At 35.2% G+C, this 27607-nt stretch overlaps 2 protein-coding genes across 2 annotated transcripts in view; both read left to right on the top strand.

The window, feature by feature from the left end:
• Window positions 1–27607, top strand: part of nktr (natural killer cell triggering receptor) — a 150688-nt gene that overhangs the window by 18622 nt on the left and 104459 nt on the right. The window lies entirely within an intron of this gene.
• si:ch211-161h7.4 (uncharacterized) lies at window positions 160–12298 on the top strand. The gene is made up of 18 exons (XM_059524647.1): window positions 160–511; window positions 1304–1347; window positions 1447–1517; window positions 1626–1747; window positions 1836–1896; window positions 2258–2456; window positions 2537–2617; window positions 2762–2824; window positions 2922–3080; window positions 3161–3594; window positions 4148–4522; window positions 4699–5280; window positions 5357–5966; window positions 6572–6642; window positions 6881–7060; window positions 10396–10556; window positions 10780–10870; window positions 10967–12298. Exons 1-18 carry the CDS (start codon window positions 503–505, stop codon window positions 11050–11052), a joined length of 3399 nt encoding a protein of 1132 aa, XP_059380630.1. The 5' UTR covers window positions 160–502; the 3' UTR covers window positions 11053–12298.

Below are 27607 nucleotides of genomic sequence, written 5' to 3'. Positions count from 1 at the left end.
TTTTTACTTCTATGCATTACAATGATGGCTTTGTAAAAACTGCTTCTCCATGAACCGCAGATCGGGGCGGGGCTACACGTGTGCCTACTCTGATTGGTTCGATCGTAGTGTGGCTGTGAAACACTCCGCAGCACTAGGTGGCAGCATTTCATTGTGAGTCGTATTCCCGCACAGGAACAAAAATGAGCGGGAGAATTTGTGTTGTTATTGTGGGCCAAATAAAGTGACGGATTCTTTGAAAGATATTAATGTTTTCTTTTCGATATTAATATTTTAATGCTTTTTTTCACTATTCTTTTGAAAGTTAATCTATTGCGAATGCAAAATTAGCTTCAAGACTTGCCAAACTGCCTAAACAAAGGAGAGTGGAATGTAAGCGCGAATGGCGGTCAGCTAACCTAGCAGTAACGGGCATGTTGGAGTTGAAACGGAGAACCGGACTATCTGCGCATTTAAGAGCTTCACTGGTGGACACACATTTTCTTTAACCGGGGTGAACACCATGTCCCAGGTTAGTAGTTAAGGGTGTATCGTTACGGAAAGAACAAAGCCACCGTTAGTGGCGCAGAGTGCGTTAAGTGTCTGCGCTCAAAACCTAGTGACTCATTCTACCTAACGTTACACAGTATTTTTGGGCATCATAGACGCTGAAAACTCTCAGAGGAGTCAGCTAGCTGTGTTTTGGGAAAGCCAGTGTTTCTGAAAAGAAACAGAAGTAAAGTGAGAGTTCAGTCATGTAGCAATGCACAGCATCACATTGTTTATTACATTACTGTAAACATTATTTCAGTGGTTTCTATTTTACATATGTGCTGTTAATGAACTTTCTATTCATCAAGGAATCTTAAAAAAATGTCACGGAAAAAAATATTAAGCAGCACAACTATTTTAACATTGATAATATGAAATGTATCTTGAGCATCAAATCAGATTATTAGAATGATTTCTGAAGGGTTATGTGACAATGAAGACTGGCGTAATTTTGCTGAAGATTCAGGAATAAATCATCACAGGAATAAATTACATTTTACAATATATTAAAATAGAAAACAGTTTTAATTGTAATACTAATATTACATTATTAAAGTTTTACTGCATTTTTGTTCAAACAAATGCAGAGTGAACAGAAGAAATGTAAAAAACAAACTTAACTTTTGAACTGTAACTAATAGATAATTAGATATATAGATATGGTTGTGTGTCTGTTTGTATGAATCATATGAAAATAGTTTAGTTACCATGAGTTCGTTTTATGTATTTTATTCTTGAAATAAACTTGTGATGTTTGAATCATTGATTTCAGATCAAAGCCAAAAAGAAACTGCATTATTATCAAGGACATGAAATGTAAGTAATGTTACACTTTCATAACAACCTATTGTATTGGTTAATATCTTAACAATCTCAAGTAAGAGTAATTTAATTGATGTTGCTGCTGGTTTTCAGAGTCAGTTCTGACTTCAAGATCGATAAGGTTTTGACCCTGCGTGACATTGACAAACTCTTCGACGAAATTGGTAATTATATTCTTTCATTCATCTCGTTGCTTAAATCATTAATTTCATCATCGCCTTTTCATGCTATTAATTGTGCGAAACCATATCTCATGTTGTTGTTATTGGTAGATGCTGACTCTGAGCTGGGTTTGCCTCTGCTTTCTCCTTTGCCCAAAAGCACTGGTATGAATAGTCAGAAGAAAAGTGAAAGTTCTTCTGATCCAGAAAAGATGAGGGCATCATCTCAACAGGTACACATGAAGTGAATCATAAGAAGTCAGACTGTTCTTAGTGCCACAATGTGATGTTCATGGTTAATCAGATGCCTCTGATTGTCAGGTGCCCAAGGATGCTTTAATCCAAGAAAATGGCATTCAAGAAGATGAAATGCTTTATAAAGGTAAACCTACTTCTACTTGATTGTATTGGACACAGTTTTTATATCAGTTGTACTGTGTACAATTACTAGCTATTATTGGAAATTTTGTTTTAAAGTAATTTGATTAAACTAGCAAAACATTTAAATTATAAACTATATTTTTGATCATATTAATAAATGCACACATTTATTTGTAATTTAAAATTCTAAATGCAAATGTAAAATTATGCAATTAAGTTATTTTATAATTTGTAATGGCAATGCAAGTAGAAATCTGAACTACTTGTCTGACAATGAAAGCAGAAAAAATGAGTTATTTAGCATATCTCATATCTGCTTAGCATCTGTAATAATTGTCATATTTCTTTCAATCCTAACAAAGAGAGTCCATTTAAAGAACTTGCTCCCATAAAGACGTCCAGCCCTATTGCTTTGGCAACAGAGAGGGATGAAACGGTGGATGGAGTCAGACCTGTGGCTGATCCTCTTCTCTTTGTTGAGGACGAGGAACCCATTGGTGGAGACTTAAGCAAGGCATCCTGCACTCAGCAGTCAGAACCGGTCAAGGAATCTGTTAATGGGTAAGAATAAAAAGAGTCTGATAAATGTTACTGGTTTTGTTTCATTGTCTAACTGTTCACTTATTATCTCTGCTCTGAAGGGATAGCGGGTCTCTGGCTTCACCACCAGAAAGGCTTGAGTTTAGAAAAACTACTAAAGCGACTGCTTGTTCTTTATCAAGGTCGGATATTAATGTGTAACAACAGTATTGTTCATCAACATTTAATTCAACTTTCTTATAAATAATATTAATAGGATTTAATATATAATATAATTTCTTGTATTACAATAAAAACAAATTAAACTTAAAATGTTTATTCTTCAGTATGAAGCCTGCAGAATCCAATAAAATGTCAGAGCAAGCCACACAGTCCCCTTCAGAAACATTGTAAGGAAACTATAATTTCTAATATTATAACTGAATTGTTCTTTCTATTTAGAGCTGCAGTTTTCTTATTAAATCTCTTCATTTTTTTATTATTAAGGGAGAAAAATCTGAGTCAACTTTCTCCTGTATTGGTTCAGAAAAGTGAACCAAAACTTCAAGAGGTTGAGCAATGCAAGGATCAGGTGGTGGATGATCAAGGCAAAGGATTGTCTTTCCAGCACAAGCTTAAAAAGGCCTTGATGCTTAAATCCCCACGGTGAGTTTAAATGTTACATTCTGATCTTAAACCACGTGTTGTTGTTACTTTTGTAACATGGCTCCATTTGTGAGTTCCAGGAAACCAGCAGCAGTTCCAGCTCCTCCACCTGTGGATTTAGAGGAGGATTTCATGATCCTAGATGACGAGGCTCCTGTTCTTTTTGTCATCCCTCGCAAGGCAGAGGTTAGCAGGAACAAAAGACCATTCCCAGCAGACACTGCAAATGAGAATGTTCTTACAGAGGCACACTGTACAGATCAGCTCTCACAGAGTGAAACAGATATGACTAATCAGCATGGGAAGGATGCCAAAAGAAACAAAGTGCAAATGGAGTCTGGTAAACAGAAACGGAAAGAAAAGCATGGAAAAGCCTCGAAAAAGAGTGGCAAAGGCTCTGTGGCTCATGATAGTGTTGAGGATGAAGCAGACCTTGTAACTGAAATGCTGGAGGACAGAATTTCTGATCAGACTTCTTCTCAAACTGTACAGGGATGCAAAACTGTGTCATCAGGTAAATCACACTTTTACTAAATCTTAGATTTATGGTGTATAAAGATTATTGTTATTATTATTATTTTACTCCAGTAAAAAGTGTCACATGGTCTTTCAGAAATCATACTCTGGAAACATTCCATATTATTGACAATATTTTTGTAAAACCATGATTGATTTTTTTCCCAGTACTCTTTGATAAAGAACAGCATTTTATTTTTAATTTAATGTGTCCTTGCTGAAACAATTAATAAAACATGGTCTGACTGTGACCCCAAACCTTTTCAACAGTATTATTACCTTTTCTGAATCATGTTTAATAATCATTATATACCAATATTTTTAATCAATTAATCCCAAAATATTTTTTATTGAATGTATAAACTCAAAGTCAGTCCTTAGACACATTTAAACATTCATACCTTTTACTTTTTAAAGGCACTGTATTAGTGCATATACCTTTTCAATAAATGTATTTGTTACTTTTATAATATATTCATAAATGAAAAATTATGGAACATTTAAAGGTTACATGTTATTATATTTGAAATATTTCTTTGTGATGGTTACAGGAAAGAAACATGCAAACAGCAAGGCACCTGAGCCTGCTGATCTTTCTGACAAAGATGAAACAAATACAGGTGGCAGCCAAGAAATCCTAGATCCTGAGTCTAGAGCCACAAAGAAATCCTCAAAATCATCTAAACAGCAGAGACCCATGCCAAAAGCTAAGAAGGAATCCAATAAAGACACTGCTGCAGCAGATCATCACTCCACAAAATCCAACAAAAAAAGAAAGAATAACAAAAAGGAGGAAACTGCCTCTAAGACAAAGAAACAAACTTCTAAACAACAAAAAAAGTTGGAACAGATAGATCCTTCCTGTGAGGACCAAGTGCATGAACCTTCACCTGCCCTCAATGAGCGAAAGGAGGAACAAATGACAGGTTAGTTCCTCCAACATTTGCTTAATTATACAGTGCACTGGTAATTACACCAAACATATTTTTATTATTTTGGTTAGAAAGACTTAACACTCCCAACTCTGTGATTAGGCATCCTTAATAACCATCAGTGCAGAGTGCATGAAAACTTACAATCTTTTCTTTTTTTTGCACTGTAGCTGTGAATAAACGATCTTCACAGAAGGAAGATGCTTTGGATCCAGGCAAAAAACAAAAGAGAAAAGAGACAAAATGGGTAGAACCAAAATCACAGGAACCACCAACAATAGAATCCGACATTTCTTCAGACAGTCCTTTGTGTTGCAAGAGGACAAGGAGACCTCCAAGAGAGTGGTGGCTCAGTAGCCCGAATGAGAGTAACACAGAGCCTCAGCCAAAGCAAGCGTTGGATACAGCACAAAGACCGAAAGCCAGTACTAAAGCATCAACTAAGCAAGCAGCTGCTGTTGATTCTGAGGAAACACAGTCTATCAGGCCTGCCCAGGGGAATCAGAAAAAGCAGAAGACTCCTAATGTGTTGGACAGGGCTAAAAAGATAATAGCAGGTGACAATGGAAAAAAAGTTGGAGCTGAGCAGAAGACTGCTAAGAAAACAGGTGGTCGAAGGAAACCAAAATCAACACCCAGTCAACCTCAAGTGGCATTACCAGGAGAGGAAGTGGGAGCTTATCCAAATGAGAATGATGCAGAGATTAGTCCAGAATTGTGTAGTCCTAACAGACAGCACAACCTTCTTAGAGGTAAACTCTTTCCCACACTTTTACTTCTGTTTATTTAAGTTTTTGTACTTACTGTTTCTTCCTATAAATAAAACAGGTGAGAAGAGAGTGTTTGACTGGGTCTACTCATGTGAATCTGGATCTGCACAGAAACAGACTTCATCTTCTCTTAGAAAACCAGACAGTGCTGTGTCAGACAAAGTTCCACAGAAAAGACAAAGAAAAGCTCCTTCCAATTGGTGGGAGGCGCCACAGTCTCAGGAACCAGCCGATGGGCTTCCCACACCTCGCAGTCCGCCTCCACAAAAGTCCAAACTAACAAATACTCCTCTGCATGGTGTGATTAATAAGGATGGAAATTCAATGAAATCACAAAAAACTAAGAATCACACCAGGAACCTAAAAAGAAACATTATCAACACGCCAAAATCAATCAAACGATCTTTAGCCTCAATGAATGCCATTTTTGCTTCTGAAAACCCTGAAAACATTGTAAAAAGTGGACTAAGATGCAGAAAACAGGGACGCAGAAACCTCCTTCACTCTCTTGAGGACGAGTCAGATCACTCAAGTGAGAATGTGGCCCAGCTGCAGGGAAACGGCCGTACCTCTTTTGGCTTAACCAGTGGTGTTACAGAGGAGCCGTCGGGGACCAGAAACAAAACAAGTGTCCGAGTATCCAGTGGACCCAACATGTTATCTGATGTGTAAGTTGAGATATTAAAGGCAGATACCTGGCCTAAACAAATGAGTCTAAATACTGCAAATACATCTGCAGTTTATCTTGTAATGCATACTATATATTAATTTTATATAGATTTTATACAAGGACAATATAGTAAATTTAGTAATATTAATTATAATATAATAATAATATCATTATATGAATTTGTCAAGGACCCAATCAAAAGTGACAGTAGTTGCAATTATGACGTTAAAAATGATATCTATATTTTAAATAAATGCTGTTTGTTCTTTTGAACTTTGTCAGTCAAAGAACCCTGAAAAATATATCACAATTTCCACAACAACATTAACTGTAATAATAAAAAGAAATGCATAATGAGCATCAAACCAGCATATAAGAATGATTTCTGAAGGATCATGTGACATTGAAGACTTGAGTTATGGCTTCTGAAAGTTCAGCTTTGCCATGATAAGAATAAACTTAAAATATATAAAAATAAAAGATGGTTTTGTTATATATTATATTATTACCTATGTCTAACCCCTGCACCAGACTATTAGGATAAAAATAACTGTTGTGTGGCCAGTGCAAACAATCACTTTGTTTAAAATTCTGCTTGTGTAGTGACGTGGCTTTCAGAAGTGGGCCGTCATCAATGCTTGAGCTTCAGCGACATGAAGAGGATGATGATATTGGTATGATATTGGTATTCATGTGCAAAATATTGTAAACTTGCAGTCTGTAATTTCTGTGCCATTAAGTGAAATCGTGAATATAAGTTTATCAAACTCCACTTAGGCCTGTTTTACTCTGTCAGGCCTCTCAAACATAGTGATTTGAATGTACCACAGAACCATTTGTCTATCGAGAAAATCGATCTAGAAATGGCAGTTTTAACAGCATATTTGTAACTATTACTACTCTTATTTTCAGACTTGCCATCGTCTAGAGTGATGCCGTCATCGAGAGTGATGCCGCATGTGCAACAGGCTCCACGAGTGTTGGTGCAGTGTGATCTCTGTGGGCCTCCACTGCAGCCTATTGTCCTGGAGGAAGAGGACTGGAACAACCTGCGTGAGTGGTTCTCTCACCTGTGGCCCCCAGCCTCTAAAGGTAATGACATTACATGCATTACAAATGCATTAAATAAACACGAGTCTATTTTACATATCAGGTGTAGTAGCCAGGTTACGGGGACACTCTGCCCAAGCAGCCTTTTGTTGAGTGACATATTCAAAGGTACAATAATGACAGGAAAGGTGTTCCCCCTACTTTGGCCTGAACCTCTAAAGGTCATCACACACCAAACTGACTCAGCCACGCCCCCCTAAAATGGCTCATTCAAACACGCCCCCACATGTCTATGTCACTGTCACTATGTGAAAATATTTGCGTAATGCCACCCAAATGTTCACGCAAAGAAAGAAGGCGTGGTTTCAGTAATCACAGTGTTGAAGCAGCCATGTCGGTGAGATGCTGTGTGTATCTAGTAGGGCTGTCACTTTTGTGAAAAAAACATTTTCGATTTTTAAGACACAAGTGTTCATTGAATCGATTGTAAAATCGATTTTCCATGTCTAAAAAAAAGACGTTTCCTTTTTCAACGTCAGATAACGGACGAACGTAAAGAGAGCGCTGGAAACGCACAAGTCAGCAATATTTCTTATTTATTGGCATGAAGTTTCATGCAGAATAACAAACAGCAACAGGAGTGCAACATTTTCGAAAAAAATATAAATGCAGAGGGGACGGCTGCCATAAGAAAAGAAAAACATCACTGCAGGCTTCAACCCGGCTGCATTTATGATTTAGGCAATTCAAAAATCTCTAAGATTATTTTAAATAATGATTCAGTCCATTTCAAACAACTGTTCAAATAATTAAACTTTAAATGGACTTGAGAACAGGCCATGTGTGTTTTTTTATTGAACGTAACCGACACTTAGGCTAGGCGGCACTAGGCAGGCATAATGAAATGTGCAAAAAGGCTAGGGCCATTACAAATTTATAGGGCGGGAAAACAAGTCGATCAACATTTTCGGGGTCCAGAGCAGAGCGTTTTTTATTCACTATATGTCCAGCTGTTGAGAAGACGTTCTCTGACCGCATTGATGTCCCAGGGACACTCAGGTACAGCTGCGCAAGGTGGGGGTATTACTGCCAATTTTCCACCACAAAAGCCAGTCACTGGGTCTTATAGGTGCGTAAAATTGCTGGTATTTTCTGTCTAGCTTTCGCAACGCATACTGCACTTTCGGAATTCTTTATTTTTTTTTTCTGCTTGTTTGTGAGTTTTGTTACATCTATATTTTTTAATTGTTTAATTCTTTTAAAATTAATAGTGTACATATTTGGTTAAAATCGATTCCCTATTTTCATTTTCAAAACTTTTTGGATGGTCCGATCAATTGTGCAAACGATTTTCGAACTAAAAGTGACAGCCCTAGTGTCTAGGAGAAAACAAGAGCACTTTATTTGGCTTTCCGAAAGTAGATGCATTTAGTAATCTTTAAGATTACTGACAGCAGAACAGAGTGACAGTCACACAGTGGAGTCAGTTGTCTTAATCATCCGTGGCTTGTGTACTGCAAATACATACGAGCTTCATTACTGTGTCTGTCACGCCACTCTGTTCCCCTTTCGGCTTGAACTGATGGTGAAACTAAAGACATTATTAACTGTCTTTACATTTATTTTGAAAGATGAAGCTCACGATTATGGAAAGGGGTGTTACATATCCAACAAGTGCTTATGGTGTTCGGCCAATCACAATGCACTGGGTCCGTTGGCCAATCAGAGCAGACTGTGCTTGTCAGAAGGAGGGACTTTGTTGAAAACAAGGAATTTGAGAAAGGCGGGGCATAGAGCACCTACAATAATGTACAGTATTTGAAAAATAATGTGTATTTGCAACATGAAAGTATGTCAACATATTCTGTTACACCAAATACACAAAATAATGATCTTTTAAAAAAATCATCATATGACCCTTTAAAACTAAAACCAGCAACCAACAAACACATGCATAAATAACTGTCTATATCAGCATGAGGCAGTAGTCTACATTCGCCATTCAAAAAGAGAAAAAAAAATAGGACTGCAGATATATAAACCATAAACAAAGCTGTGATTTCCATTTTGAATATGAATCATGTGGATAACTTCATTCCAGGTGGCTATGTTGTTATGACAATTTAAAATTAGATGAACCTTCTTTGTAAGTCCTCTTCAACGGTGGCCTAATGTTCACCGATCGAGGTTTGGCTTGTCATGGCCTTAACCTTTGTATTAGTGGTGTTGTTTTGTAGTTAGCAGTTTTACCTGAGTGGTTTCTCACATACACATTAATTTGCATGTACAAGTTGTCTAATTACCAAATTACAATCAATAATTGCTTTTTATATTTCCATAACATAAGTTATTTTTGATTACAAAAACATTAAAGCCTTTTGAATTCAGTACAGATTTTTACTTTAAAGTGTTAAACTCTGGAGCACAGTTATAAACACAAGGATGTGGAAGTTTGTTTGGGTTTGATTTGGTTTGGTTTGGTTTATTTATATGGCACTACTAAAAGAACCCCAAGGGTTACCCATAGTACTTTACATAAAAGCAAACAGCCAAAACACCATCACACACATTGACCAATCTAACAAACACAAATAACCTACCATGGTTATTAGTTAACTAATGATAGTGTTAACCACAGACCTTATTTCACCAATTTAACCAAAAAACAATAAAAAAATCATCCCAAAAATGTCATTCCTTCAGCACACTTTGATTACTGTGTACTTGCCCTAATGGATATATACAGTGCTTTTTCATATTGTGGTATTTGAAATGGCAAAACCATAACCACAGGTAAGACTGGATAGCGGGTTACTACATAGGATAGGTCAGTCTATTAAACTGTAGTATTTATGAAACACATTTAGAAGTAACGCTACTGTTGTAATGCAAATGAAGTGCTTAATTCCCTCAGCAGATTATTTAACATGAATCTACAACATTTATGTCAAAATAAGTTATTACTGTTGGTGTTATCATAGTAAAACCATTAAAAATTCTCATATGGGTGATGTATAGATGTGTATAGTGATGCATGACTTTTTCCCTTTCTGTTTTCCTTGTTGCTGTTTGTAATGCTGTGGCAGTCTAGCAGTTTGAAACATTTGACATCCACAGCGCTTTAAAGTAGAAAATTCAAATGCGTCACACAGTGCACCACACAGATAATTGGTCTTCGCTGTGAGGTTCAGTTGTGAACCTCACATAAAAGCCTAGAACGTGAGATGAAGACACAATCATATTGGGGGAAGTTAGTTATTTAGTATCAAATATAATTATATGTGCTTCGGCAGCCTAAAATTTGGTTTATTTTCAGTGCTCTTGTGACATGCTTCATATATCTGATTAATGTGCAGTGTTTTTGTTCTCCATTCTAGATGGACGAGTTATTAGTCCTGATGACTTCCACTGGCACTCTCACGGAGGCAGAGCAATGGGCCACGTGGTGGACCTCCAGAGCCACTCCTTCTCACATGGAAAGATACTTCTGGGGTCATTCATGAAGAAACCCTCACAGGTGGACCTTGATACGGTTTCTGTGAGTAGAAAGTTTCTTTATATATCTGCTATTTGCATAACCACAATAGTGACCAGTAGCCGTTTTGAGATATAATTGTAAAAACAAGTTAAATGGAAGGTTACATTTGTTTTATTGTCCCTTTTTGCCTATATGACCCATCATTCCAAACTGGAGTACACTCTACACTCTGTTTAGATTGTATATCAACAGCACTTTAACTTAACGGTTTCATTTTATTTAGGTATTCAGCATTATCACAAGTTGTGTGCGTGTTGATATTGATGGTGAAAAGTCCGTTTACAATTCTGGACAAGTGTTTATGATCCCCTCTGGTAAGTGAAAACTTCAATCAGACTGAATTAAATTTGGTTTTACTTATCACTAAATAAAAAATTGTGTTCGTGATTTACCACATTTTATTGTTACAGGACAAGTGTACAGCATTCAAAACCTCTGTCAGGAGCCTGCAGTGCTGATTTACCACAGGACACAGTCAAGTGACTCACAGAGCTGAGTGACGTTGTGGCTTCCATCAACTTCTTTCAAATATTCAGCTGTATATATTTTTTTTTAAAGATAAAATTGTAGATGATTGTTTCAAAATGCCATAGTAGTATAGTTGTCTAGCAAAGCTCATAAATGCTAGTTGTTTTGTGTAAATAGCTTCAAGAAAATGTTAACCTTAAAACTTGATTTTATGATGCTCTATGAAAAGCTTTTCAAAACCGTGGTCTTATAAATATACATGTACATTGTTGTCTTTAGTTTTCCCTCAGAATGCAACTGTCTAGGTATTCAGAACAATTTTGTTGGGTTGTCAGCAGGGGTCAGCAGATCCTCTGCTATATTACACTTGATGCGCATGTCCAACTTTGTCTCTTTTTATGCTCAGAAGTAGTGCTGTTTATTTGAGCTACATCTAAAAAAGACTTTCATCTTCATTTTTTTAGTAACTACTTCATTAACAGTTGATCAGTGTATTGTCGTGTAAGTCATTTCACAGCATTTGTTTTTGGAATATTGATTCGGCTTCTACTGTCCTGTTTGGAAATGTATTTATGTGTGGATTTGTAAAAAACATTTTGTTAGAATTTTGTGTTTTACACTCCATCATTTCTCAAAAAGCAAAGAGGTACAGAAGCCACTGTTCATTTGCTTTTTTTTATAAAGTTAAATTGTATTTGTGACAGAAGAAAAATAGATATACACTTCAGACATTTCCATTTTTGTAAAGTGTATAAATAGATGCTTAAGACTTCAATCCATTATTATCTCTTTAACATTTAAAAATAAGTGTGACATTCACTTTCGCACACTATTTTTTCCCCTTGTCACTTACAAATCCTTTTTGTGAAGACCTGGGGACGCTCTGTCGTTTAATTATGCAGCATGCTTTTAACCTCAGACATGCAGTGGAAACGCAACGTGAAAAATATGACACGAAATACCTTAAAATTGCTTTTCATAGCAAATCATAACAGTTTACAACCGACAAGTTTATCCTTTGGCTATGAGGCATTGCTAGGAATATTTCAAACAAGTGTGATAGTGATAACACATACTTTTTGTTTATAAAGATAATAAATTGCATTAACCAGCATATGCTTCTTGTTAAGATACCCCAATCCTCCTGATGTTTTCAAACCAATCCACACAAAAGTCTCTTTCATTGTGTCCCTGAAAAGAGATATGGTTTGATTACCACCAATTCTAGTAAATTTGGGATTACTTTGTCCATTTAAACTAGCAAAGGTTGGAAATGTTGGAAAAGAGGGTCACTTTAATCACAGTAAATTCCCCCATCAGCAGAACTGTGAAAAAGTCGACAATTTGCCATCTCTCACTTGTTATTGTGCTGAAATAGCAGTAGCTACGGGCATCAATAATTCACTCTTTATCATACAAACCCACCTGTGGATCCAGTCATTCCACTTTTAGAGGACAACTAGTTAAGACAAATGAGCAGATCCCTGGAAAAACCAATCAGAGAGCTTACTGATGTCAACTAGAGACCAAAAAAATGTCAAAACAAGCGATTAGCAGTGTTTAATGGAATGACTTTCCACATTTCCTATTGAATGTTGTGGAAAATGCCAACATATATCATGGATTTATTTTATCTTGGTGTTGAGGTATACACCCAGACATCGTTGTAAAGGTTAAGTATAGAGACCCACAAGTGTAGCTGAATGATGTAGTAAAAAAGCCAGGTGCCGTTCTGTCCCAGAATAATGATTTAAAATATATTCTGGACTGAGGGTTTTCCTGATGAGTCTCTTGGGTTGGTCTTTTCTCCACAAAAACAACTAGCAGTGGGCTAAAAGGGGAAAATAACTCAAAACTGGTGAGTTTTCGGTAGCTTCATAAGCTTGGAGAGGCACTCTGAGCTTAATGCATTAAAACACTACAACCCTTTTCCTTGCTTGATAACGTTGATTACTGTGCTCTCACATTTGTGGTGCTAAGTGAATCTGAGTGCAGATGGATGAAGGACATGGTTCAGGGTTGAGAGAAACTCTAAAAGGGTACCAGACACAGGGCAACCAAAATGGGAAACTCTGGGGGTGAATTATAAATGTTAAGAAAGACAAATCACTGCTCCCCAAACAACATTTCCAAAAGAGTAGAGCTTTGACAGAATAAAATCCTGACAAATAGGCATGTATAGAAAGGGATTATTAAGTGAGAGTTTTCCAAAGCCATGTTGTGTACGCTTTGCTATGCTCACTAGTATTCAACTTTTAACATTTTACAATCTTAAATATATCTGGTTAAAAACCTTTTCTGTACCGTCGGTGTGAGTACTATTTCTATAAGAACTGATTCTATGAAAGCGCTAATCGCAGTGTAGGTTTTAGGAACAGCAGTATTCTGGCAGCAAACATTATCAAAGGATTTCCAGAGTATAGTGTAACTTCCTTCCATTGTTGAAACTTTTCTCTAAAGCCATTCGCTTGGTGCTGCACACATCTGTTAGTTTCAGCTAAGCCCATTAAAACCAAGTCAGCTAAACAATGCATCTCTTTTACTAAAGTGGTCGCTTACAACTCGATGGCAGACTTGGCAGCATCAAACAAATCAAGGAAATTTCCAATGTCACACTTAACAAGACTAATCTGTTACACTGATAAACGCTGATCCCTAATATCCTCTCTGCTCTTAGTGCTGCAGCTGTTTTTTGTTTACAGAGAAAAAGCTAAATTTGTAGTAAAAATGTAATTTTGCTGATTTGAATTTTTTTTTTTTTATAAATGTGTGTATTGTAATGGTTTTTTCTAACTGGTAGATCAAAGCGTCAAAATCTGTGAATATGATGTTCAAGAGGAAGTGTGATGTTAGACAGTTTGTACTCATGTGTTTGTGTACTATAGGGCAATGTCAAGTAGGTCTCCGTTCCAGGAAGCCTTAGGCCGAAGAAAACCAGTGAGACATTTTGGTCTGACTAAACTAGACTGAGATGCTTCCTGTGTGACAAAACAAAGTTCATTTTTGAACACGGTCAACACACATGTAGTTTCACCTTTGCAAAAAATGGCATTTCAAACTACTTATGACATTCTTTTTTTTATATATATATACAAATAATCAAACAAAGGCTCGCAACTGACAAAAAATGTGTCATATTGGGAAATGACAGGCAAGTAAGACTTAAATGGGCAGGGTTGCATTTTATTGTAATTTCTTCTCTAGAAATATTAATTTTTTTCTAAACTTTGATGGAGCCATAATGATTTTATTTTGGAGTATGATAAAATGATTAACTATTATAGAACTAATCAGGCAAAGTAACCACCAGAACACCGTAAAAATCCCCTAGCGATGTATCAGCAACCACCTGAAACCCACTACATCACATGACAACACACATAAATGTGCAATTTTTGTTTATGGAATATTATAGAGAAAATGATTTCTGTTCTATCTTTTCTCTGTCCCATCTTTATAATCTGCCATTAGTCCCTTCACATTTATGACAGACTTCAATATGTTCAATATTGACTTCAATATATCTTAATCTCAGAATCAGTGGCAATTCAGGCCTTCAGTGTGAGTCTTGCTGCTTTACAGACATAATGAAACTGCCTGCTTCTCATTTATTCTCATTAATGCCAAGAGACTCGTTTTGCATTGTTAACAATACACTATGTGAGTTGTGGTAAACATTTCCAGTTCAATGCCTCGTCATTGAGAAAACAGCTTGATATATATATATATATTTTTTTTTTGTTTTTGTCAGATAAGGCACTGAAATAATGGCTCATATGTTTAAAAACAAACTTCCATTATGCATATTGTTTCTGGTTTATCTTATATCCGAGGGCCACTTGAGTTTTCAACCTTTAGGCATTGGTAAATGCTTTGTACTGTAGAGTGACAATCGATTTCCTATAGCTGTTAGTTGAAATTGGACCAAAGTAGACATGAGCCTTTTCCTTGTCGATTGTTGCACCCTGTGGTGGTGCACGAACTACACCACCCCTCAGTGTCAGCCCAGAGCTGAAGGGGACTCCAAGGTTGTATTTTTTTATTTTGTAGACAAGACAAAAATATTTCAATTCATTTTATAACTTGTCTGGGCCAGCTGACAAGATACAGCCTACCCGCCTTATCGGAAACAGGAGTCAATTACTGAGCTACATTCACACATGTAATTCACTGCATATCATCACAGAGCATGGCAACATTCAATCCCTCACACACCCAGTGATTGAGAGATTATCACACGTGTTCACAGTCAATAATACAGACATCACAGAAGCTCCAGTAATGCTCTTGTCTTCAAGAAACAGAGGTGGTTATCTAAACTGCCTGGGCTGTACCCAAACCTTGCTTTAAAAAAAAATAGTAATAATAATAATAACAACAACAACAAAAACACCTGCTAGTGTCTATTCCTAAATTACTTTATCGATGTCAGCATGAAACCATTCATGAAAATTGAGCCTATTTATTTACTTCATGCATGTTACAGATCTAACTGGTCTCATAAAATAACATATTTTGAAGAACTGTTTTGCTAGTCTCTTTGTCAGTCCAAAACAACATTAAAAACTTTTTTGCATGAAAAAAGTATTCTACACAAGGATGCATTAAAAGTCACAGTAAAGACATTTAAAAAAGAAAAAAAAATCTGTTTCAAATAAATAATTTTAAGATACATTTCTTTGCATCAGACAATCCTAAAATAAATGCATCACAATAAATAAATCTTGAGCAGCAAATTGTATCAGAATGATTTCTGATGGATCATACGACACTGAAGACTGGAATAATGGCTGCAGAAAATTCAGCTTTGTCCTCACAGGAATAAATACAATTTTGAAATGTATTAAAATAGAAAACAAGTTCTTTTAAACTGTAATAATATTTTATAATATTGCTGTTTTTATTGTATTTTTTTATCAAATAAATGCTGTCTTGGTGATGTCTGGCTTCATTAAAAAAAACTATAAAAAAAAGAATCTTACTCCAAACTTTGAAATGGTTGTGTAATTGACCTCAGCTGTAACTCAGCCTTGCCTGCATTTCTTCAGTTGACTGTATTAGTCCTCACCTTGTTACACAAGCCTTGTTCCTAATATCCTTTCTTCACTAGCATTATTTTCTCCTCCGGATATACACGTGTCACTGCATAATCACGCTTACAGCTTCTGTGACTGACAGTGGATTGAAATTCTTATATGTGCAATCTCTTTGGTCCCAACTGAGGGGTGGAATATGTTCGCTCATACTTTGTTTTTGAATCCCCAGGCTGAGATGCAGAGAGAACCGATGACAGACTAAACAGTCACTTTCCTGCTTCAATGGCTCTGTCATGCACGGGATCTGCACTGATGTACAACCGCCTGCAGGCTGAATGACAACAGGTGTGATCCTGCACCACAGACGGAACTACACCTATCTTTGTGGTCATGTGCTTCTTAGATTTATTTTTGATAAGTATGGTGACTAATATAGAAAACTGTTTTTTGTCTGTGTTTGGTATGAATTGTTCTCACATATTTAATCTAAGTCAGCAGGTATAGCTAATCCCCATCTGCGTGGCAGCATGGGAATGAAGCGGGAGGTGGCAGGAAGGTAGAGACACGTCTTTCTCTGAGCTTCAGCAAAATCTGAACTTTTCTGTCTGAACTCTTTTTTTTTTGCAGAAAGACAGAAAGCCTGGGGTTTACTACATTGCCATTTTATTAAATTATCATACTGGGGCTGTGCTTTCGAAATAATTTGAAATAATCTTTGAGTCATCTCATTAAATAATACAATATGCCAAGTAGGTACAATAAATCTGTTATTTAGTGTCTTGCAATCTTGTATATATTGAAATAAAAAATTATAAACTAATAAAATCAAATCAATTACATATTTTATTTTAAATCAGTAATGTCATGGTGTGTGTGTGTGTGTATATAAATATATATAGATCAAAAATACAGAAAAAAATTGTTTTTAAATTTATTATACTTTAAATTATCATTTATTTCTGTGATGCAAAGCTGAATTTTTAGGATCATTATCACGCGATCCTTTAGAAATCATTCTAATATGATGATTCATTATCAAAGTTGGAAACAGTTCTGCTGCTTAATATTTTTTCAGAACATGTGATACTTTTTTAGGATACTTTGATGAATAAAAAGTAAAAAAAAGAAAAAAAAAAGAAGCTATGTTTTTAAAAATATAAATATTTTGTAATAATAATATACACTACTGGTCAGTAATTTGGGGTCAGTAATTTTTTTTCTTTCTTTTTAACTAAAATCAATACTTTTATTCAGCAAGGATGTGTTAAATTGATAAAAAGTGATAGTAAAGAAAATATATTATTAGAATATATATTATTAGACATTTTTTTTATTTTGAATAAATGCAGTTCTTTTTAACCTTTTATTCATCAAATATATTAGACAGCAGAACTGTTTCCAACCCTCATAATAAATCAGAATATTAGAATGATTTCTAAATGATCATGTGATAGACTGGATGTTACATGTGACACTGAAGGCTGGAGTAATGATGCTGAAAATTCAGCTTTGCATCACAGGAATAAATTATTTTTTTTAAAGTATATTCAAATAGAAAACTATTATTTTAAGTTGTAATAATATTTCACAATATTACAGTTTTTTCTGTATTTTTGATCAAATAAATGCAGGCTTGATGAGCAGAAGAAACTTCTTTCAAAAACATTAAAAATAGTAATGTTTCCAAACTTTTGGTCTGTACTGTATATATATATATATATATATATATATTTATATTTATATATATACACACACATTGTATATACTACATTTTAAGATATCACACACACACACACACACACACACACACGTATACATAACATTTTTATGTTTTTAAAAGAGGACTATTAAACTCACCAAGGCTGCATTTATTTGATTAAAAATACAATAAAAACGTATTGATTGTAATATATTTTAAAATGTACTTTATTCCTGTAATGGCAAAGTAGCCTGTAGTTTCCTATTATCTTTCAGAAATCATTCTGACATGCTGTTTTTTTATTTTTTATTTTTTTAGGATTTTTTGATGAATGAATCATTCAAAAGAGCAGCATTTATTTGAAATATGACCGTTTTGTAACATTTACTGTCACTTTTGATCAATTTAATGCATCCTTTCTGAGTAAAAGTATTAATTTCTTTAAAAAACAATAACCTTTGAACGGTTGTGTATATAAATTTATATATAAATTGATAAAAATTAGGTAAAATTGTACAAGAATTTACTTCAGCTATTAAGCATTTTCAGAAATGCTTTTAAAAAAAATTCCACAGCAACCTGTTTATCACTATTACAGTTATGAAAACGCAAGCAGCATATTTCCAGATGCAAGAAGGTTCTTCATGCCTAGAAAGTTCTCAGTCATCTGAGGATGTCTACTTTTGGCTTGACTTTGCAAGTCGACAGTCTGAAGCATTAATTAACCGAGGATTATTGCATTATTAATATTGAACATCCCAGAATCAGTGAAATGACTTTCATTTCCCTTGTGTGTGATATTGCTACAGGGGAGTCAGTTATTACAGAGAGCACTAGAGACATGATTCATCCGAACGCAAACTGCTCTGTGTGCTGAGATGTTTCCTGTTCCCGCATATTCATGTGCACAGTAGCGCCTCATTTACGAAAAAACATTTGTAAAAAACAATTCACCATGTATAGGTTCTTTAAATGAATGACTTGGAATGGTGACATGAGCCTCTCTCTTTTGTGTTATTGCAGCCCTAAATTTAATTAGCAAGTTGCCCAAAGCCTCTGAAAAGTTCAGCCAAGAATATTATAATGAACATCGCCTGAAAGAAAATCATAGACTGACAGAACACAAGCACTAGATCTATGACATTTAAACCACACAGTCAGACTTTAAATACAGTTTAGGTGTTACTGGCCTTCATTTAAACATTTTTTTTCATTTTTTTTTTTTTTTTTTAACAAAGTAATATTTAATTTTCAGTATTTGTAAATTACTGACTTGTCCCTCAGTTGTATGGAAACACAAGGACAGTAATGCAATCACAGCCCGGCATAAACATTTAAAATAAGCAACAGTACAGAATGTATTCTGCAGTGTATCATCATAAGGGCTGTAATATTGTGAAATATTCTTAAAATTTCAAATAACTGTAATTTATTCCTGTGTAATTGTAACTGTAATTTATTCCACATAAAAAAGTGAAAAGTGATGTGTCATACAGCCAAGTATGGTGACCCATACTCAGAATTTGTGCGCTGCATTTAACCCATCCAAAGTGCACACACACACAGCAGTGAACACACACACACTGTGAACACACACCCGGAGCAGTGGGCAGCCATTTATACTGTGGCGCCCAGGGAGCAGTTGGGGGTTCGGTGCCTTGCTCAAGGGGACCTCAGTCGTGGTATTGCCGGCACGAGACTCAAACTCACAACCCTAGGGTCTGGAGTCAAACTCTCTAACCACTAAGCCACAACTGCCCCATAACTATAATCTAGGTTAATCATTTTGGTAATGTATTATGACTTTCAGATTACTTTTTTCATTAATTGTTATAAATTTACCATTGAATGTATCACATTGATATAAAAAGTTTATTAAAAATGTATTTCACTCTTTAATATTTGATATCTTTCAATATCATCATAAAAGGTATTAAATATTACCTACATTACTACAGTGGGTTTAACTTAGGTGATAAAAAGCTAATAATATAAATAAATCATTAAAAGAGGTCAAGTGAAATTAAATTATTTAAAAATAAAACTAAATAAAACACATAAAGCCTTCATAGCTAAATGGTGTGACATTTTTAGAAAGGAACTTTTAAAACAGAAAAAAAGAGGAAAAATCTATAAATTATGTAGAATTTGCTGTCATTGTGTGAATAAGTAAATGTTATCTGATTGTGAGCATTTTAAAATGCAATATAATCTAATTACGAGTACCTACATTTTTGGATATCGATTACATAATCCAGATTGCATGTAATCCGTTACTACCCAGCACTGTATATCACATTTGCTCAAATATGCTGTATATGCACTCAGAACACTACATAGATAAGTGTTTTTCACAATGCAGTGTGCTTGACATTTCATTTACAGTTCGATGCATGAATGTGGTTTTCAACAATATTGACACCTTCAGTAGACTACATAGACTGTCTCCTAAAATATGATTTAAGAGTACTAGTGAGGAACTTTGTACTCTTCTGGGAATGAAGATAAATGGAAACTCATGCAATCTGGCAACTGTGAGGTGTTCATTAGCATAAGCGTTTAAGATCGAACTTTTGTTTTTTAAATGAAGTCATTTAAGGTTATTTGTAGGTACATTTAGTTCATTTGTCATTTCTAAAGTGTTTTGTTGAACTACTTTTAGTGCAAAGACGCTGAATTTCTTTCAGAGCTTCTTAACTGGGCTTCTTGGCTGAGTGCCCTGCTTTAATTCAATGTTCGATCTGGGTGCTTTCCAGATTCGGGACACAATGTCCATCGTCCCACACTCACTGCGGTCATAAACTAGCCAATTAATGTAAAAGCTTCTGGGATATCATCAATAAGACAGCGACATTTTCAACCAGTGTGTGGCACAGCAACAGTTTTAGTGTCGAACAAGAGCCGTGGGGCTTTAAACTAGAATGTTCTCTGAAAGTGATAAAAGTAACTGTCTATTACGTATTAAGGCTGTCAGGCCTCAGGTGCCTGCACTGCTGATCTTTTGTGTGGCCTGAGGTGTTGTGTGTATGTGCATATGTAATGAACAGTATTTCTTATGAAATGACAAGTAAATATATTTTATTTAAATTACTGACCTGTTGGCAATTTTGTATAAATATATTTTGGTTTCTTTACTGTATAAGGTCATGACTAAACTTACAGTAATAATTAAGTAAAAAAAATTCAGCATTATGCAGGTGGTACCAAATAAATTCAGGCTCTGTTTTGGCTTAATAAAGCCAAAAAGATAAATGTTATCCCAATATGGCACACATAACGCAGGTAGTTCATAATGCACCGGAGATGCATTAATATGAATTACACATGCTCATGAGCCCCACTGCTAACAGCGCATGCAGGTTGTACAACAGAGAAACCATTTGATGGTTAGAGTCATTTTAGTTGCTGCAGATGTTATCTATTAAATAGTCAGTGATATCAACACGTTCCCCTTTCAAAAAGGCGCTTGCTTGGCATGTGGGTTTATGATATCAAGACATGTCTCTGATGCCATCTGTGATGAGCGGAGGACTGAGAGATAAGCAAAACTAGCAGACACGCTGTATGGAAATGAATGAATGTTTTTCCTAATATATATATTTTCTTATATTTCACTTCAATCCTGCCAACAGTTTACTCTGTATGAGCTTTTATTGATTGGGAACAGATCGCTCTCTCAGAATAACAAAACATTTGGATGAACAAGTGAAAAAAAAAACATGATTTATAATTTTTATTTGCTGTGGCTGTTTCTCAGCTGTTTGCTTGTGATGCTGTTATCATGTTTTATTTCTATAATAAGGGCAGAATGTGTTCATTCAAGCAATGGTTTACACAGGTGTTATTCAGAATGTTCATTAAAGGAATACAGACTTTCTCCCAAAAAGGGTATTAATCCTCATGTTGTATGACTGACTTTATTCTGTCAAACATAAAAGCAGATGCTAGACAGAACATCTTTATGCTCTTTTCACACAGTGAAAGTTACCTATGACCGGGGGCTGTTAAGATCCAAACAGTGCCATTACAGACTGGAATGTTATTTTCTTAGTATTTTAAGCCATTTGAATTCATTATTAACTGAAAATCCTCTTCCACAATGCATTTTATACATGCATTTGTTCATAGTTTAGTTCATTTAATTTAGTTACAAAACATGAAAATCAATAACATTTGGCATTTTTTTTTACCTCAAACCTGACATATATTGATATACATATCAAACATAATGCTTTTATACGGTTTTCTGGAGCTTAAGCCGCTGGTCACATTCACTTTTATTACAAGGAAAAGTATTAACATCCTGCGTATCATAGTCTTTTGTGTTCCACAGAAGAAAGACAATTCCTATGGAATTGTAACAACAACATTTTTTTTTTTGGATGAATTATCCTTTTTAATTATTCCCGTAACATGACACGAGTAAATATTGGCAGAAATTTCATTTTTGGGTGATGCATTCTTTTAACTGTAGCTGAAAAATATATAAAAACCCTACCATTCAATATGAACATGCTATCATTTTTGATCAGTTTGGCTTTATATTACTTCATATGTCACATGCTCTGATCTCTTATCAGGTGCAGTCAGCCTGGACAGCAGACAGAGGTTCATATCTATCTTCATCTTTTAATCGCTCTGACAGCTATCTTGAGTGATTGCTCTGACCTGCGGTTTGGCCCAGGGACTTGTCTCTTTGAAACATGTAAGACCTATTTTTACTCCAGCCATAGCTGTTTGGCCTAAGAACCGCCTCCTATTATCTCAGACAGTTTTGTCTATAGGCAATGTGTGCAACAGCAAGCCTACAGAAATGTCTTATAACTCCATGTTTTAGAAAGTGCATCAGTATCTCAAAGATCACAATTATGCAATACTAGAGGATTCTTCTGGGATATTTGTACAACACACCATTATAATATGTTCTGCAGTTATATTTCTCTTCAGCTATGTCTTTTTTCCTGACTTTTAAAAGAATTTGAATTATGAACCATTTTGTATAATACAGAATCTATTTAATAAAACAGAGTTGCATTCTGTATTAAAGGGATAGTTCACCCGAAATACTAACCCTAATGTAGTTCCAAATCTGTAAATCATTTGTTCATTGTTAAAATAGCCCATGTGACACCAGTGATTGAACCATAATGTTATGAAGCTATGATACGACAGTGGAAGACGAGAGTGTTTATTTGTATTTTATTAGTAAATGGTTTCAATGTTCGCTGGTTCCTGCCTACTTCTTCCCATTCTATGAACTGTAACAGTATGTTTTTTGCACTTTTAGTTGTGTTTTTGGAAAAAAAATAGTAAAAAGACATTATTTTGCTTCTCATTAGGTGCACATCTTTCAACGGATTTTGTTCCTACATTAATTAAAATATCTAAAATATAAAGCATTTCAAAGTGTGTCATTCTTCCAGAAAAAAATATTTACAACAGGAATGAAGTATACAGCAAGTGAATCTCAAATGCATTTAGCAGTTATTAGACATGCATAGCTGCATGCTTACTGTGTAGTAAATTATACGCTGGCATCAATGCTTTTTCTTGAATCTCAAATGGAATAAAGAAGGATGGTTTGTCCCTTAATTTTCCTATGCTGAATTTGGCAATGAATAGAGTGATGTAAGTTGTCCATTTATTTGTTTTGTCCTTTATTTTGTGGTTTTACAGTAATGGTTGAATTAATTTATCAAGTGCTGCCCTAAAAGACTGATCAGTGCTTAGACACATGCTGATGGTGGAAGAGCACAAGAGACATTCAAGACTCTCTGCCAAAGACCACATGAATCATATGAAGGCCAAGGTGCTATTTAATAAACACAAGTGCTGGACACATGTGACCTTCAAACAGATGATTAACGTGCGTACATTCTCGTGATTCAGTAAAAAAAATCACAGCCTGTAGGTAATGTTAGACAGCTTCAGGAGAGGACATAAAGACCATCTCTGTTTATTGGGCTGCACTGTCCCTGCAATAACCTAAGATATACTGCCTTTAATCATCTGATGAACAGTTGTAGAATTGCTGGAAAATGTACTTGCACAATGTCGAGCATACCGATGATGTCATTTCCTGTAGATTAATCCATTTGTAAATATAAACCAGGTCTACCTCAGTGGCAGCTGATTCTGAGACAGTCCACCATGCTTAAAAGGGTAGTTCAGCCAATTTTACTGTGATTTACTCATGCATTTACATTCTAAACCTGTTCTTCTTTAGAACTCAAAAGAAGAAATTTTGATATCTGTCCATACAATAAAAATCTCTGGGGTCCAGTGTTTATTTTTGACCACGCTAGACTTTTATTGATGGCTTTTTTAGTACTTGGAGTTATAGGAAGTGTGCTTTTAGTGCAACCAATGACTGACTCTGGTATGAGTCATCCTTTACGGGCTTTGAAAAAATACTAAGTGATTACTAAACTTCGGAGGCTATACTATAATTGACTCTTGTGGGGTCCCTGTAGGGTCAAACAGCGAAAGTATGTAGTGGCTAAGTTTCTCTTTCATGTTGGCACTCTAAGAGCTTGGCACAATCTCTGTTAATACTGAGCAAAGACAGATACAAGGACACTTCAGTACTGTTTTATTTTTTCCTGAGAGTAAGATTAAGGTGTCCTGGAAAATATCACAGAGCTAATTTGGATCGTCGTGAGCATATTGTGCCACATTGTATCAATAAATCCAGAGTCTGTTTGACCTAATAAAAGGGTTTAATACAACGGGAGAAACTCCTGACAGCTTGATGGAATTCACTCTCCTCTAAAAACATCTAATCTCTTTAAAAGCTTCTCCTGGCTAAAGATATTAGTATGAGTCAGATTTCATGTAAATTTTCTAGCAGCATCAAAACTCAAGGTTGAGTTGGGTCAAATATGAGAATCTAGAAAATATTTTTAGGCTTCCAAACTCCAAAAGGGAACACATGACAGGATCAGGTGCCTATTTCATGGAAGTTTTGACGCATGCATGTTGTTGATGTTCAACCTTCTGATCTCGCAGACGTTTTGGTCTTTCATTTATATGCTGATTTCTGTCTCGAGTGAAATTGTATTTGAATAACTCTCCAGGTCTGCATCGAGAGATAAAAAAGTGATTGATTGGTGATGAGTGATGTCAAATTAAATGTATTTTGCCTATAGTTTAGTGTGAACATGCAACATTTTTGAACTTTTATAACATTCTGTTATATCACTGTTCTGTTCTATTTACAGTTGCCTGTTTTAATTAATGGATAGTATAATGCCAAACTTTTCTCATATGTCTGAACTGACTACACTGCATTTCATTGCATAAGAAATGGTAATAATTTTTTTAATAACAGTCCTTGGACGAATGATGGGAATGTCATGAAACATTTCTGTCATTGTCTTTGTTCCAGTGAAGTCAACCAGCCACAAAAATGGCCAAATATGTTCAAATGCATAGTTAAACAAAAAAGAAATATAAAAAGGAAAGACTTGCTATAACCTTAAAAGGCTTACTCAAAAAATGGAGCACAGAAATATATATTAAAACAAATGTCTCAGTGTTGTTTGTTTACACATTAAAGTCAATGGGGTCCAATCAATGCTGTTTGGACCCCATTGACTTTCCTTGAGTTGACCAAAAAGCTGTACAAAATTACTTCTCAAAATATCTTTGTGTCAGATGGGTTTGCAATGACATCAATTTGAGCAAATGATGACAGAACATTCATATTTTGGTGAACTATCCCATTAACAACACTTGTTAAAAGGCTTGTTTTGATAATGCTAAAACTGCCCTTTTACTCTGAACTATGGATTTGTTTGGAAGTTAAAAAAATAATCATCAAAGTCAACAGCCTGAATGAGATTGTATTCCATAGAGAATTATGCTCATATGGAGTTTACAGAGCAAAAGGCCAGTTATGTCAAAAGGCCTGTGAAATCTCTCTTCCTGTCAACTCTCTTGTTCCCTTAGACAGCAGTGATTTCATTTTAGTGTAGCAAATGACTGAAAAGGTTGCGGGCATGCTGACTTTGTTCAGCCTGGAGGGGGTTACTGTTCATAAGTCAGAGCCGAATGGGTAAGCCATTGTCTGCTCTAATCAAATGGGGCATTTAGTAGAAATTAATTTTACTGAAAAACTGAATCGTTTCATCGTTCTTTTATCCACTTGTCTTCATCAGTTCTCTGCACAGGCCTCATATTATATGAAAAATGTTTTAAGAAACAGTGTGTTCTAAGGTTAAATGAGTTTACTTTGCCTTGATGTGAGGCCCATGTGAAATTTCTTTAAAGAATTGAAAATGCACCATGTGTCTCAGTGTGTCAACCCTCTCAGTTTTGTTCATACCGGCAACGTTATTTGCATTGGTTTTGTTTCTCCCTTTTAAATTTTTTTTCTAGAGATTTTCTTACAAATGCTGAACAACAGGCGCTGTGATCGTAAAGGAACTGACAAATGAGATAGGAAGTCGCTCAGTGGGAGGCTGTTACCTCATTCTGTATAATAATCCAGATTAATGAACATCTTCGTCAGCATTTCTTAGTATAAAATGGGGCAAATTTTTTTATACTACTCATGGTAAGAGCATTTTCAGCTATTTTGTGCTTGAGGTGTTATCAGGAACAGGAAAGCATGCTTTTATGTTGAACAGCATCTATTATAACAATCGCAGCGCTGAACAGTTCAAAATGGTGTTGCTCATTAGACTTGTAAATTTGGCAGCAGGCTCACAGTTAGAATAAAGAAAAAAATCCTGAAAATACTAAGCATAAAATCTACTCGAGAAAAGAAAAGCTATTGTCCCTCTTGTAAAACTTTATGCATTTTTAGTAATTTAAGTAAAGTCAAAACAAAAGTAAGCATTTGATCATCAAAACAGTATTATTTATTTTTTTAAAGACAAATGCTGTTTATTTTTGTACCTCCTTTTATAATATTAGATATTTAAAGTATAGCATATTAATAGATATACATTTTTTATTGGTTTGGAAAGGTGCAGTTATAAATATTTGCATAACATAAAATTGATCTTTGAAATGTATTGAAAAAAAGAATTCTCACTATTTAGCCACAGAGAAAGATTATGAGAACAAAAAAATATATACCGGTAGTTAATTGAGTTACAAATTGTGACAATTGAATGTATTTCAAAAGAGCAAATACAAGATAAACTTAAGACATTGACTACAACATTATTTTTTATATATCTTGCACATATCTTGAACATTAAATATTAAAGCTTTTAGGTATCATATAAAGCTTGTGGTTAATCCACAGCCTAACCTCTAGAATTATAGCCCCAGAAATATAGATCTCATGGCAGTAAAGCTGATTAAAGGCCACTGACATTTAGCATTAAGAGCCCAACATGTTATCAAAATCAAAATTCCTCAAAAACTTGGAGTAGTCGATATCAGTCCTTCCAGGATTGAGGGCTTTTAAGATTTATTGGCTCTTAGTAAATCTTTTAAGTCTTGCTGCCAGTACCGCAGAATTACACTTTTTTTTTTCCAGTTCTGAGAAATGTGGCTCCAAGAGCACCAGCTTTCTGGTCAGTAAGACACAAAAAGTAGAATTTAGCAGCAGAATTTATTTGTTTTTATTAAAGTGGCCCATTGGATTCAAAGCATTCTTTGAGATAAACTTGGCTCTTCTAGTTAGATTCAATTGGCAAGGCAAGAGTTGCGAAAGTAAAGCGAACATCGAGTTTAACTTTAAACTGATGTATTTTTTAGGCTACGGAAATGCTGCAATTTTGAATGCTGCAAAAGTAACAAGTCCCACTGTAACTGAATTTCTTTTAGCATGTTGGCAAACAGTATGACAGTTGCTTCCTGTCAAAACTTAAAAAATAGAAAAAGATGACTCA

This window comes from Carassius carassius, chromosome 35 (genome assembly GCF_963082965.1).
Source record: "Carassius carassius chromosome 35, fCarCar2.1, whole genome shotgun sequence".
In the NCBI taxonomy this organism is placed as follows: Eukaryota; Metazoa; Chordata; class Actinopteri; order Cypriniformes; family Cyprinidae; genus Carassius; species Carassius carassius.
The sequence above is the reverse complement of the archived record's forward strand: the minus strand, read 5'-3'. Positions and strand labels throughout refer to the sequence as shown.